Source organism: Alexandromys fortis, unplaced genomic scaffold (assembly GCF_014885135.2).
Source record: "Alexandromys fortis isolate MF-2015 unplaced genomic scaffold, M_Fortis_MF-2015_v1.1 scaffold_41, whole genome shotgun sequence".
Taxonomy (NCBI): Eukaryota; Metazoa; Chordata; class Mammalia; order Rodentia; family Cricetidae; genus Alexandromys; species Alexandromys fortis.
Window position 1 is genome coordinate 6,095,404 of NW_026067923.1, and position 15,569 is coordinate 6,110,972.

General features: G+C 37.9%; 1 protein-coding gene across 1 annotated transcript in view; it reads right to left on the reverse strand.

Moving 5' to 3' along the window:
* Positions 1-15,569, reverse strand: part of Terf1 (telomeric repeat binding factor 1) — a 45,653-nt gene that overhangs the window by 20,058 nt on the left and 10,026 nt on the right. The window contains exons 2-6 of the mRNA XM_050142124.1: positions 12,756-12,851; positions 9,029-9,150; positions 7,038-7,124; positions 3,571-3,720; positions 2,938-3,050 (exon numbers count right to left, since the gene is read on the reverse strand). Coding sequence (XP_049998081.1) covers positions 2,938-3,050; positions 3,571-3,720; positions 7,038-7,124; positions 9,029-9,150; positions 12,756-12,851 — 568 coding nt within the window. The remainder of the gene's footprint in view (positions 1-2,937; positions 3,051-3,570; positions 3,721-7,037; positions 7,125-9,028; positions 9,151-12,755; positions 12,852-15,569) is intronic.

The window sequence follows — 15,569 nt, forward strand, 5'->3', positions numbered from 1 at the left end:
CTTAGCCATCATAAGCTTCTTCCTGTAGCAGCTGTGAACAAATACAGAGATCCACAGCTAGACAATATACAGAGGGAAAGACCTTACAACACTCAGCCTTAAAAGGGATGTCTCATCAAATCCCTCTCTTCAGGGCTCAGAGAATTATGTGCAAGAAAAGGTAGAAAGTGTTAGAGCCAGCAGGGATAGAAGACACCAAGGAAACAAAGCCTTCTAGACATCACAGGGCTGGCATACATATAAACTCCAGGGCCTGCGTGAGTCTGTATCAGATGGCATTCTGGTGCTGAGAGGGGAAGTGGACACATGCCCCTTATCACTAACCAAGAAACTATGTACAACTGATAACCACTTGGAAATAATAAATTAGTTTTCTCTAAGGGGGTCTCATTGGGGAAAGAAACCATTCTTACGGGTAGGCTCCATGCCTAGCAGTAGATGGCAACATCAAAATAATTCAGCAGCACCTTTGTCTCATAATGCTAAGTCAGGTGCTTTTTTTCCTTTTCTATCTTATAGGTCCTTTGTGTATATATTAGGGCTTCTGGTTTTAGTTTTTATGTGGTTCCTTGGTGTACAAAAATGTATCTCTGCACCTATATGTGTTTCTTGTGCTTTTTCTTTGGTTCTTTTTCTTGTTTGGTTGTTTTGTCATATTTATTTTTGATTCATCTCATTTTATTATTATTTCTTAGATAATATTATTATTTCTTAGATGCCTGTTTGTTTTTTAATGAGAGATGGAAAAGGATGTGGATCCAGATGGGAGGAGAGGTGAGGGAAGAATTGGAAGGAATAAAGGGAGGGGAAACCATGATTAGAATATACTGTATTTTTAAAAACCTATTTTCAATTAAAAAAAAAAGTATGTTCATATCCTGCTATTGGTTCAATCTATAGTACTGAGAGCTAAAAGTTTTAAGTTGGGAAGGAACTTAAACATTTACTTTTGCAAAAGTAAACCCTGGAATTCACTTTAAGGATGTATTATGTGGAACCAAGCTATATTATAACCTTGGATACAAATCGTCAGAGAAGGATTTCTGAAATGGAAAGACAGTGGATAGATGAAGTCAAGGAGAGTCAAGAGTATAGAAAAACAGATGAGACCACGAAGGGCTCTACTTCCCACTCTGTACTATGTCTGTGTCTAGAGTATAGAGAAGCAGGTGAGACCAGGAAGGGCTCTACTTCCCACTCTGTACTATGTCTGTGTCTAGAGTATAGAGAAGCAGGTGAGACCAGGAAGGGCTCTACTTCCCACTCTGTACTATGTCTGTGTCTAGGAGACTTCTGAGATGAGCTACATAAGGAGAACAAAGCACATGAACTTACTTCCAAGAACTACAATTTAGGTTTTAATTCTATAATACAGCACTACTAACATTGAACAAGGAAGCTTAAGTTACACGATATACTGGTCTCAGGATAATTTATTTTCCAAATATAATACAATAAATAGAGCCAGAATGAGATATTTAATTCTCAAAATGGTTTGTTTATCAATGACAAAATAGGACTTTAGTACAGCCTTTGAGATGAATGAGGAGCAAACCATGGTTTGATATATAGGAACAAAAAGGAGAAGATTCTGGGATGATTTAGCCTTAGTCCTAAGGGGTTATAAACAGTCATCTTTAAACAGTAGTTAAGATAGCATCCTTGGAACTTTAAATATTATGTGGGCTACTAAATCCATTTGTCTAGAAATCAAAAGGTTTTAACTACCTAGCTTTGGGTTAAGTGTACAGCAACAGAAAGAATTTATCATGGGTTAAACACAAGAAATCTTGGGATGACAAATGGCTCAGTGGATAAAAGCACTTGTTCTGTAAATCTGATGATTTCATTTCAAATCCCAGAATCCATCCTGAAAGGAAAGAACCTACTACCCGAAGCCCTCAAACATTTACACATGTACTATGGTGCACATATGAATGCATACACACACACAACAATAATAAATAAAATTAAAAAAATAATAATCTTTATAATGGTCAAATTTTATCATCTTCAGTAGAGTTTTAGCTCAAAAAGCAAAAGTGCAATATTTACCCTTAGAGTCTTGAGAGATGGCTCAGTGAGTAAAGGTTATTGTTTCTTTTCTGCTAAGCTCGACTACCCAGAACTCATTACCTGGGGCCAACATAATAGAGAGCCAGCTCCCACAGCTTGTTCTCTGACACTCGCACACACACGCCAAAATGTTAACCTTCTTCCCGTTCCCCACCTGGGTGCTGTGGCATATTCTGAGTGTAGCATTTGGGTGGTGAAGGCAGGAGGATCAGGATCTGTTTCAAGTGAGCTTCAATGACTTAGTGAATGTTTGATCAAGGGCAGCATCAGTTACACAAAAGCTGTCCAAAAGAATAAAACAAAAAACAAATACCAAAAAAGCGCCGCCCCTTGGCTGAGGATGTAGCTCAAACAAACACAATTCCTAAAGCAAACCGACCTTGAAGATACCTGAAAATAATCTGAGACTGTTACTACCTCCCAACAGAGAGGACTAACTAGGACACTCCTTCCAGCACTGGAGCCAACTGCTGCTTTTTTTTTTTTTTTGAGTAGAGCACAATATCCTTGAAAAATATAGAGAAAAGTATTTTAAAATACTAGAACGTAGTACATACCAAAGGTAAGTAGAATCTGAGCCCAAATAAGAGGCAAAAATGAATCAGATTTCTAAGTGCAACCCCATTTCTTAAGCACATCTTCACTAAAAATAGTAAATAACTCTATACACATTAAACTGGTATTTTCGCTCTTTTCTTTGCTTAACATATACTCCGTGTAAATCCTGAAATAATTCTATAGTACTCCAAATACTCAAGCCCATCAATTACTCAGTTATTACTTAATAATGGCTTGCTAGCATCACTTATGTTAAAGACAAAATAGTCCTAAGAACTGAAAAGAAATCAAGAGTGTACAAACCTTTCTCCTTTATTCAAATTAACTTCAGTCTCTGTTTCAGTGTAAGTAGCGTCTGGCTTATTCTCAGAAGCTAGTGTCCTTGCTTTCTCATTTTCCACTACTTTTGTTGCTGCCTTTAAAAAGGTTGAATATGGAAGGGAAGGAGAAAAAAGAATACACTAGGCATTTTTAAACAAGCAACACAATCTTTGACAGCTGTAGCAGAGGAATCTATTCACAGGCTAACAGAAGGTATCACATTATTTTCACAATTCTGATGATGCTGGCAACTCTAGGGGCTATTGCTTGGCTTACAGATATTATGGAAGGTTTTTTTCTCTTGTAAATAAATTTGATAGAAAGGATGTTCTCTATCCTTTTAGCAGCTGAAGACAAGTGTTAGCAAAAGAGCTTCTTTTGCTAAAAACCAGTTCAGCTCCTGCATCAGGTGGCTCACAACTGCTGCAGGGAATGATGCCCTCTTCTGCACACATACACGCGTGTGCATAACCATGTACACACCCCAAGATTCTGAAGTACAGTTACCACAAATTAATGATGCTATTCCACTTTAGTCACTAACTTAAAATTCGGGTCAGATTTTAAGACTCTCTCCTTCATCATTACGTTCTCTCTCCCTGAGATAACGTGTACCTTCATCAGAAAAGTTGATGATTTTTCATTCAGCACACAATCCACAAAACTCTTAATTTTCTCCATCATGCAGTTATAGCTGAAATGTTGAAAAAAGGAGTGTAATGCACCTTTCTGAGAGATTATCTTGAGTAATTTCCTTTCTAAAGACTAAAGAAAAAACAGAAATGTATTAACACAAACCAAATTTTAAGTAAATACATATTTGATTAAAAAACAATTATTTTGTAAATATAAACTCAAAAAGATACAATTAAGAGTTATAATTCTGCTTTAAAAGACCCATGTATTGTCTTCCTTTAAAATGCCCCCACATTTCTACATGTTTTGTTTCAGACATATAGGAGGGAACAGAGATTATAAACTTAACTGCCTACTACCCAGTTTAAAAACAAAATATTACCAATATGGTTAAAAATGTTTATTTCCATAACTGAATGCATCTCATTTTTTGTCCTCGTCTCTAATTACCCAGAACTCAGAATTTCCTATCTTTACAAATTCCTCAGGGTTGAAGGTGTGCGTGGCTTATCATAAGCAGTGTTTGTCTAGTCTACACAACACTCTGAGTTCCATTCCCAGTACTGCCACTTCCCCCAGAGTAAATCTCTTTACATTTGTACAACGTATTTATATGTCTACAAATAACAGTATAGTTTACTGGTTTTAGTTTTATTGATATATATTGGCTTGCATATGTGATGCAGTGCATGTCAGCTCATCTGTGCCTACATCAATGTCAGTCTTCCTCTATTGCTCCCCATCTGATATTTTTAGACAGGTTATCTCACTGAACCTGCTCCTCACTGATTGTTGACAGGCTAGCCACTAAGCCCCAGTGACCCTCCAGTCTCTGCCTCCCAGAACTGGGATTACATGTACCTGCTACCATATCTGGCTTTTTATGTGGGTATTGGGAATCCTAGTGCAGCTCTTCATACTTTTGCATAGAAAGCAATTTACTTCATTGCAGGATCTGTGAAGTCCTGTGGCTTTAATCTTATACAAATAGCATCATTTGTAAAAAAGTGATTTTTCTGAAACTTGTTATATTTTTCTTAATTCTATGTTCCTGGCAATTACTTATGCTAATGTATAGGAAAAGTTACTTGTACCAGCTGTCTAGTATATGTATCAGTCATCATTTGTTCATTTAGTTGCTTAAAGAACTTAGGTTATTTGCTATTACTGCAATGTTCAAACATTTTCTCTTAATCCTCTTGTGTTCAATATAAATTTTTCGTATAAAGTAGTTGTCTCAGTGCTGGACAAACAATAAATGCTATAGAACATGAAGAAACTGTAGGCTTGATCCTAGACAAATTGTCTCAATAAGATCTGGATTTTTCCTGTTTGTTTTTAAAGCTTCATGGCTTTTAGAATATAGAGGAAACTTAAGTTATTCTAAAGTATTTAACTAGAAATGGAACTCACTGGAATGTGTGCTTGCATATTTTGCCTTGACTCTCTAATGCACCAATTTATACTTCAGAGAGGAAGGTATGCAGGCATCTAAGCACTCTGCCATCTTTTAGGTCAATTGTTGCTGTTTTAATCAGTGAAAAGTGCTGCCAGTCTTAAAGTATGGGAAACAGTTCAGTGAGTTAGTTGGCAATGTCCTACTGACTATGCCAACACTAGAGAAGGTGAATACTTTCTCCTAAGTGTATTTGTGTACTGGCTGTAAGGTTTCCTCTGCTGAGACAGAAACAGAGTGGAGTTTTCATTAACCTAGCAACACTAAGATGAAATACATGGGTAGGAAATCCAACAAAATCATCAGGCTCTCTGCTGAAATTTCTGGGGTATTATATCCAGGGAGAAGGGTCAAACTAGTTATTAATTATGCCAACTAGACCCTCTACTCTATCTACTAGCACAACAAATAGCATTCTGCCTTCAGTAATTTTCAGGCAAATTAAACCCAATATGATAGTACTATTTATTTGTGAGAAAAACTAAAATGAAAACCACAGGTAAGGTCTATAGGGCAACTGTTGTTAACTACTTTGGAAAACTATAGGCAGCACCTACTAAAATTGAAGGAATGTCATTTGATAAGTACAAGTGAGTATGTCTAGCTATTTATTACTCAGGAATTTTACTCCTAAGTATACAATGAACAAAAGTGCATCAGTCTGCTCCACAAGACCTATTAACGTACTTTACAGCAAAGAATAAAATACCTTAAATGTCCAGCACAGGAAAGATAAACTACGACCTACTCATACAACAACAGAAAGAGGAACAAACTATTATAATCACAACCTTGTATATAATTCCACTATAAAACAGACTTTTAGTTGGAGAAGGCTGGTTAGTAGTTATGCTGGAGAAGACTTCCTCAAATGACAAGATTTGGATGAGGTTCTAGGTTTTTATTTGAGATAGTCTCAAAAGTATCTCTCTCTCCCCCCCCCCCCAAATACCTGCCTCAAAGGATTTCTCTCTCACCACCCCCATCTGCCTCAGAAGGATCTGTCTCTCACCCCCCACACCTGTCTCAGGAGCAGTCTCTCACACTTGACCCTCCCCCTCCCAGTCTCAAAAGGATCTCTCACCACACACACCTGGGCTTGGATGTAGTGTTACAGGTCTGTCTGTACTATCCCATGCCTATCTAACCTTTCTTGTTGATGGTGCCAAGGACCAAAGGACTTGCACATTTGAGCCAAGTGCTAGAGTCCACACAGAGCTTCATTTCTAGCTAGCTAGTTTCCTGATGTAGGGGCTCCTCACACAAGTCTCTTCCTTGGTGCAAACACACCTACTCAAATACCTAGAACACATTATTTTCTTCTAGAAGTATAGATGTTCAATAAAAAAAAATCCCTAAAAATGTAAGATTATGCTTTCTTTGAAGATATTTAATTTACCCTAACAACACTGTTTTTAATAAAAACAACCAGAGGCCTACTGACTATATTAATATACACAGACAAACTATAACTACACTCTTGAGATCCCATCTCAAAAAAAAAAAAAAAAAAAAAAAAAAAAAAAAAAAAAAGGGAAAAGAAAGTACAGAAAAAGGGGGAAGGCCAGTAGTATATGTCTCTAATCCTAGTAATTAGTGGTGAAGTTTTGAGTTTTAAGTTTTGGATACAGAACTGAATTTTATCTCAACCACACAGCAATAAAAATCAATCATTCAATCAATAAATGAGGAGGTGGGGGATTCTAGAAAAATAAGCAAGTTATATTTCCTCTTCGTACTTATGCTGCCTAATGTAACCCCAATATAGCTTCTGAACCCTGGAAAGGTGACTATTAAGTTGAACATAGTGCAAATATAAGTACTTGATAGATAAAAGGGTAAATGAATACTAAATTTTTGTTTTGATTATTGTTAGAATTTTTTTAATATATTGAGTTGAATCACTTTTTTTCTCCTTCAATTTTCTATTTTCCTCACCCCTTACAAACAGTTGTAAAATTAATTCTATTGCTTTACTATAAATAATTACCGTGTGAGATTCTGGATCACCAAATATTCTTTCAAACACTTCTTCTGCTTCCTTAAAGTTGCCACTTTCCATACAAACAGCTACAGCCTTAAAGATGACATATACAAACCTTAAATTGCTTTTTAAAATGTCCAACCATTATTTGACTAAGTGCATAGATAATACTGAAAGACATCATTTTAAACATTTTTATGCATTTTATTTGAAAAAGATATAGTTTTTCAATGATGAAATAATTATGGCTTAAAAAGTTAAAAAATTCTCTCTAGTACTGTACACATTTACAGTCTGTTCAGCATCTCTAAGCAGTAATTAATAGACTGGAAGTTATTATTATTATATTTGGAAATATACTGCTCCCACTGCCCATTTCCATATGCTCTACACGGTGGAGACAGCACACTACCCCCATAGAACTGTTGTGTGAGCTGCAAACCACAGTGTGGCAAAGCAACAACACACTAAATGCTATGGCACCATCTCAACTGTCTAGTAGTGTAGTGAAAGCTTTCTTTAGGGCTGAAGAGATGGCTCAGAGGTTAAGAGCACTGGCTGCTCTTCTAAAGGTCCTGAGTTCAAGTCTCAGCAACCACATTGTGGCTACAGCCACCTATAATAAGACCTGGCATGTAGGCATACATGGAGGGAATGTTATATACATAATAAATAAATCAATTAATTGAAAAAAAGCATAATTAATTTTAAAAAAAAATTTCTTTAGCATCGCAAAGATAGGGAAAACATGAAAAATCTCTTTTTTCTAAGTTGAATTCTTACAAGAAGCAGGTGTTTTTCTACCCAATGTCACATCTCCAGGTCCTAATTTCATTTGACAATCACACTAAGTAGGATACTACTTTGGGTCTCTCTCTCTTGGACAACTTAGAAAAAATTTTTTTACAAAACTTCTAAAGCTGAGGAAAAATTTATTGAACAAAGGAAATTTTGCTTTAGCTGGAAGGTAGATGTTTGACTTTTCTGCTTTCTTGTTCTTAAGCAGTCTACTGTAATTCAAATCTTAGCATGGTTAAAATTCTACATACTCTTGTTCACAAAAATCCACACACGGTATGCATGGCATGTGTGAGGTCTTGGGCTCAATCCTCAGAACCAGAACCAACACCCCATAATAAACAAGCAAATCATAGCACCTGCTACTTCTCCCTAATATTTATAGTCCTTAGGTAAAAAAGCGGAGAGCATGAATCCTTAGTTTTAAAGTTTGTTTGGTAATATTCTAAATAGCTACAGTGCTTCCTACACTGTATGGAGGCAACATACACCTGAATATAAAACATTAAGTTCTGGGCTTGGTGCTCATGTGAAGACTATAGTCAATGTTCTAAATAAAAAGATGTCATTAAAATTCTCACTAGGTTTATACACAACTTCTGACAGGTTATTTTTATTCTGGATGTTAGATGTTTTCATATTTGTGACAGTTAATATTCAGTCTCCATTTCCAGAACGGACTAACTGAGAAGTGAAGACCTACCTGGAACATCGGCAGCACTATTCCATGGGCGAAAATTATGTTATGGGCTGAACAAAAAGAAGTATGTGAACACTAAGCATTCATCTCTCTCTGCTTCCTGATTCGACACAAGATGACCAATCACTTTACACTCCTATGCTCTGCCTCCCACAACATGGACTGCTACCATCTCAAATTATAAGCTAAAATAAATCCTTCTTCTCTGATTATGTTTTCATTTTTTCCTCAGAATTTATTTTTCTTTATGTGTATAAATCTGTGTGCATGCGCATGTGTGCAGGTGCCTGCAGAGACCAGAACAGGGAACTGGAGTTACAGGTGGCTGTGCACTCCTACTGTGGGTGTTGGGAACTGAACTCAGGTCCTCTGCAAAAGCAGAACTGCTCTTAATTACTAAACCATCTCTACAGGCTCTCCATAAGGTGTTTTGTTTAACCAATGAGCCAAGTAACTGATAGAGTATTTTAGCAAAACAAGCACAAAATAATACTCATACCTGAATTTTAATTAAATTCTGTATTTCTTCATGAAGTTTGTCATGTTCCTTTTCAATTGAATCCCAAATCATCAGGGCTGATTCCAAGGGTGTAATACGTTCATCACTTTCAAACTGTGCATCTTTTAAAACAGAATAACTGAAAGTTAAGTAGAAACTTCAAAACTCGATTTTTTTTTTTCAAACTTATCAACTATATTCTACATGCCAGGATGTTTCCATACAGAACAGTTTTGGGAAATGATTTTCTAAGTTAATTTGTTCACTATACACACACACACACACACACACACACACACAAAGGAAAAATAAAACCACTGAAATTATAAAAGTCAGAAACTTTTTATTTATTTTATTTTTTTAAGACAAGGTCTTGCTCTGTAGCACAGGTTGGTCTCAAACTCCAGTTCTTTCTGTCTTAGAGTGCTGGGAATACAATGTATACAATACCATGCCTGGCTACCATTTCAGTGTTTTGAAGGTAAAATGCTCTTATTCGATCATACAACTATATTTGAAATTTGGGGGACAGGAACCATTTACTAGTTATATTCCTCTAAAACTCTAGTTTCCAAGCTGTTTTGGTTATATGAATATATTGAAGAGAATTTTAAAATCTGGGTATAATTTCATATACTAAATAGTATGTCCATAATAGCAGTTTCAAGGATTGTAATTTTCTGTTGGCCTCTTTTGGCATTTCTAATAGTTCAGATTTTAAAAAAATTATTAATTTATAATCCAAGTTGTGTTGCGTACTTAAGATACAAACACAAAGAGAAAACCACTACACATGGCGACTCAAGTCTACAATCCCAGCACTTCTGAGGCTGAGGCAGGAGCAGCACTCACAATTCAAGCCTAGCCTGGGTGAGACTTTGTCCTGTCCACGAGCACTTCACATATCCATGAAGGATGCAGTGTGGACAGCCAGCACAACTGGCACTTCCTAGACGTACACTCATTATGCCACTGGCTGTTTGCTCTACCTCAGAATCATTCAGAAATTCTCAAACATATGGATGACAGGTGGGAAGTGTAAATCATGTGCAAAGGACAAGGAGCAGGCACGGGAGCAAGGAGAACGAGGCAAACCACAGTCCTGAAGAGTACCTGTTCCCTGTTTTCTTTCCTGGCTTACTTTGGATGAGGTTTGAGGATCTGGTAGAGTAGGCAGTATTTTACAAGAGAAAGGGGAAATAAGAAAAGCTTCTTATGGATTCCTTGACATTGGGTCAGTAGGCTGGGAACTAAAGAAACTGAAAACACATGACTGGCTTTTCGTCTGTACAGGTCATCTGCTGAATTCTGCTACAGTGCAGGAGGCCTGGAAAGTCTTAATCTTAGATCTTAGGAGATAGTAAGGCGTGGTGACACTTGTAAGTCCCTGTGCTCAGGAGCTCTGGCAGGAGGAGTAGGAGTTTCTGGGCAGCCTGGGGTACATAAAAGCGAGTCTTTTGAGACGAGAAAACCTGTCATAAACATTTTTTCTGCTTGAGATGTCTTATTTTACAGCTCTGTGGGGCTGGAGACAGGACACACTATGGCAGCTACTACCTACTTATAAGCACTTAGCAGTTAAAATGCAAGTAGTCCAGAGAGATATCCTTTAAGCATAAAGTACTACATCATAAGCTTACTACAAAAAATAGATAGCTAATTAACATTTTGTACATTACTTGTTAGCATATTTTAAAAATATTGGATTACTGGGTTAAACAAGATAACGTTAAAATTAACTCTACTTCCTTTTAGTTGTCTTAATTTAACTACTAAAACATCTTAAATTTCAAACATAGACCATATTTCCATCAGGAAATATTTCTTCTATTTACTATAGAGCACTCACTGAAAGGTCACTGAAAATGCGATACGTAAATTAAAATGAAGTTGTTTGGGGCTGTAGCTTGATGGTGGCATATTCACCTGTTAGTCAAAGGCCCTAGGTACATGGCACTGCAAAACACAAACAAACAAAACCCTAGACTTTAACTACTATCTCCTTTGAATCAATTATGAGACAGTGATTCTTGTTCGCTGATCTTTGTGGTTTTTAATCTAAGATATATATTCAAAACAGAATCCTGGTACACTTAAAGATTTAGCCATGGGGTCAGGATGAATACGCATGGCTCAGCTGTATAACATTTGACTAAAATGCACAAGACCCTGAGTTCAATCCCCGTCTCTGTAAAAATGAACAAGTAAAACAAGTCAACCGCAAGTTACTCACAAAATCTGTTTTTATCCCTTGAAGGGAAGATTACCTGAAAAAAAACCTAAGATATAAAGAGTAACTATTATGTGTAAAGCATAGCTAGGCAGTTTAGAATAATCTGCCACGGGGGCTGGAGAGATGGCTCAGTGGTTAAGAGCATTGCCTGCTCCTCCAAAGGTCCTGAGTTCAATTCCCAGCAACCATATGGTGGCTCACAACCATCTATAATGAGATCTGGTGCCCTCTTCTAGCATACAAACATACATGGAAAGAATGTTGTATACATAATAAATAAATAAATAAATCTTTAAAAAAAAAAAAGAATAATCTGCCACATGATTTATAAAACCACCCAACTAACTACAATACGTTAAGTCACGGTGTGCAATTTTTCAATTGTGTCTACATCAGCCACAGGCTCTAAGCTACACATAGCCCTCTCTTCTGCATCTACTCTAACCCCGTCAGGTAGTAGTTTCCTTCTAGTTCACCCTAGAGGGAAGTGTATAAAGATTCAGTAAGTAATTAACTCAAAAGCCCCAGGAAGTCCCTGAAACTTACCAGATGCACAAGTCTTTGCCTCCCCCCCCCCCCATAGCTATGTAGGAACCACTCAGGAGAGGAGACTCCCTAACTGCAGGACTGAGGACAAGTTACTCAGAGAGCTTTCCTGAGTTGCCACTCATGCTGGGCTGAGGTGTTGGTGGTGTGACTGCCTTTGAGTTGTCCATGCTCTTGTAAGTAACTACAGTAAACCCTGGTTCACAAGGTAGAATCTGGTATCAGTGTTACTTTGGTTTGTCATGGGTCCCATATTTCAGAAAATTATTAATCTCCCCAGGAATAATATCAGACAAGCTCCTAATTTCATTCTCCGAATAAAGCAGGCTACATGGCTCAGGGATGGTTCAGTATGATACTAATATTCTGAGAGTTTATATATTTTTATAAGTAAATAGTTTCATGCAAGTACTGCTCACCAGAAAGTATTAATGGGAAAGTATTTTGTAAATTATAAAATGAACTAATATTGCTCATTATAATCTAAGATGAACCTGTCTAAGGGAGACAGATTACAACCACAAACTATTTTTCTTGTATAAGGCATCAAGTTTAGACAGCTGACAGTAAACAGTGTATGTGTGGTAGCTGCTATCACTAAGTTATATAAGGAAACCTCAAATGACATCTCCAGGAGTCTAGGAAGCGTAGTCCGCCCCCTGTAACATCTGAATCATCTGAGAACTAAACTCATGGTGAGGCAGAACGGCTTCATTGTTTTAAGAAGCCCTTTAAATAATATGTAGCAGGCGAAAGTTTGAGAGTCACAGTTCTACAAAGATAAAACTGTATTTATTTGCTTTAGATAAGCTTATGTGTATGCCAACTGCAGGTAGGCAAACCTCCTCTCCCCCAGCCAAAAGGAAATACAGTGTTCATCAGTTTCTCATGTCTTATATTTAGTCATAAGTTAAAAGATTCTAATATAAAATAAAAATTTGTGTTTACCAAGAGATTTTCCTGCTGCAATTCTTGTCAAAAACTGACATATATATACAGTTCTCAACTGGTAAGTTGTGAGACTGGGTAGTCCATGAATAATAGCTAAAAAAGAAAAGGAAGAGTTTATTAAAATATTATCACACCCTAATAGCAACAACACAATGTTAAGTATTAGATTATAAACACTTGGGATGGCTATTCTTGGTTCTCAACTTGACTACATTTGGAATTAACTAAAACCAAAAATGGCTTGACATGCCTATGAATGAGTTCTTTCTCTCTTTTTTGCTTAACTGAACCATCTGAAGTGAGATGATCCACTTCCAATCTGGAAATTAGGTGAGAAGACAAATCTTTGATCCAGATCGTCTGAGGTGGAAAGATCCACCCCTAATCTCGGCCATATGTTTTTCTAGAATATATATAAAGGACATGGAAGAGGGAAGCTCTTTTTGCCAGTTTCCTCCCGCCCTCGATAAACATTCTTTTCCTGACATTAGAGCCTATTTCTTTGGGATTCCGGCATATACTGAAGGCTATCTGAGACATCAAGCTCATGGATTGAACACTTACTGGATTCTTGGACTCTGTACATAGGCAGCCATTGCTGGATTAGCTGAACCACAGTCTGTCAATTATTCTAGTAAATCCCTTTTCTATGTATAGACTTATTCTTTATATAGATATATATATATAGCTTGTTAGTCTAGAAAAGTTTGACTAATAAAACACTCAACAAAAACTAATCATAAATTTAGAACTATAGAGTCTTTTTTTTTTTTTTTTTTTTTTTTTAAAGTTTTTCGATACAGGGTTTCACTGTGTAGCTTTGGAGCTGTTCTGGAACTAGCTCTGTAGACCAGGCTGGCCTCGAACTCACAAAGGTCCGCCTGCCTCAGCCTCCCAAGTGCTAGGATTAAAGGTGTGTGCCACCCCCGCCTGGCAGAACTATAGATTCTAATCATTCAATTTCTTCCCAGAAAAAAGTTTTGTAATATAGTGTTCTTACACAATGTAACTCAGTTGTGAAATACTCAAAATTGCTTTTAAAAAGTAGTGTATCAAACTACGACTTTGAAATTCATACTATAAAATTCTTTATATTATAGGAAATATACATATGTCAAGGTTTCCACTGAGTTTGTTCAATTAATAAAAATCGAGTTTAAAAAAATTTATTTCTCAAATATTTGAATTCTCACAAGGATGCACTTGGCAGTGAATGTGCATACTGGTGAGTGAACCATATTCCTGGATCTCTCACACGCAGGCAGGAGGATAAACTTGGCTCTCACTCTGCAAGTGCTATAAAACTTTCTTTAACATTTAAACAGAATGTTTCATTTTTATTTCTCGTGCACGTCTGTCTGTGTAATACGTGCATACAGTGCATGCTGAGGTCAGAAGAGAGCATTAAATACCCTGGATGGAGTTCCAGACTGCCGTGTGAGTGCTGAGAATCAAGCCCAGGTTTTCTGGAGGAGCAGTTAGTGCTCCTAATTACTGAGCCAGCTCTCCTCACTCACCCTCTCCCTTTTAAGAAAGGCCTTCCATTGGTCTGAAGCTTGCCAAAGTAGGCTAGGCTGGCTAGCCAGTGAACCTTGTCTTCCCAGCACTGTGAATACAAGTATGTTAAGCTTTTTCTTTTTTTGTTTTTTTTTTTTATTACTTTATAAATAATACCGATAATACCAATCAAAATTTCCACTTCCTCCCCACTCCCCTTCTCCCCCTCCAGTCCTAAGAGAGGGCAAGGTACCCTGCCCTATGGGAAGTTCAAGGCCCTCCCCCTCCATCCAGGCTTAGGAAGGTGTGCATCCAAATAGACTAGGGTCCCAAAAAGCCAGTACATGCAGTAGAGACAAATCCCAGTGCCATTGTCATTGGCTTCTCAGTCTGCCCCAATTGTCAGCCACATTCAGAGAGTCTGGTTTGATCAAATGCTCGTTTAATCCCAGTCCAGCTGGATTTGGTGAGCTCCCAGTAGCTCAGGCACACTGTCTCAGTGGGTGGAGCAACCCCTCGAGGTCCTGACTTCCTTGCTCATCTTCTCCCTCCTTCTGCTCTTCAACTGGACCTTGGGAGCTCAGTCCAGTGCTCCAATGTGGGTCTCTGTCTCTATCTCCATCCGTGGCCAGATGAAGATTCTATGGTGATATTCAAGATAGTCATCAGTCTGACTACGGGACAAGGCCAGTTCAGGCACCCTCTCCTCTGCTGTCCAAGGACCTAGCAGGGGACATCCCTGTGGACATCTGGGACCCTCTCTAGGGTCAAGCCTCTTGCCAACCCTAAATTGGCTCCCTTAATTAAGATATCTCCTTCCCTGCTCCCATATCCATCCTTCCTCCATCTCAACCATCCCACTCCCTCAAGCTCTCCCCAACCCTCCCCTGGGTTTTGGGGATCAAACTAAGGTCCTCGGCTTGCAAGAAAAGCATTTTCAAGCTGTACTATCTCCCTAGGCATCCCCTCAACTTCTTAAATTTTCTATAGTCTTATTTATTTAAAATAAATATATAGAAAATTTCAGGAGCACAAGGAGAGAGAGCACGAGCAAGAAACTCAGGACCGCGAGGGGTACACCCACACACTGAGACAATGGGGATGTTCTATCGGGAACTCACCAAGGCCAGCTGGCCTGGGTCTGAAAAAGCCTGGGATAAAACCGGTCTCGCTGAACATAGTGGACAATGAGGACTACTGAGACCTCAAGAACAATGGCAATGGGTTTTTGATCCTACTGCATGTATTGGCTTTGTGGGAGCCTAGGCAGTTTCGTGGAGGCTCACCTTACTAGACCTGGATGGAGGTGGGTGG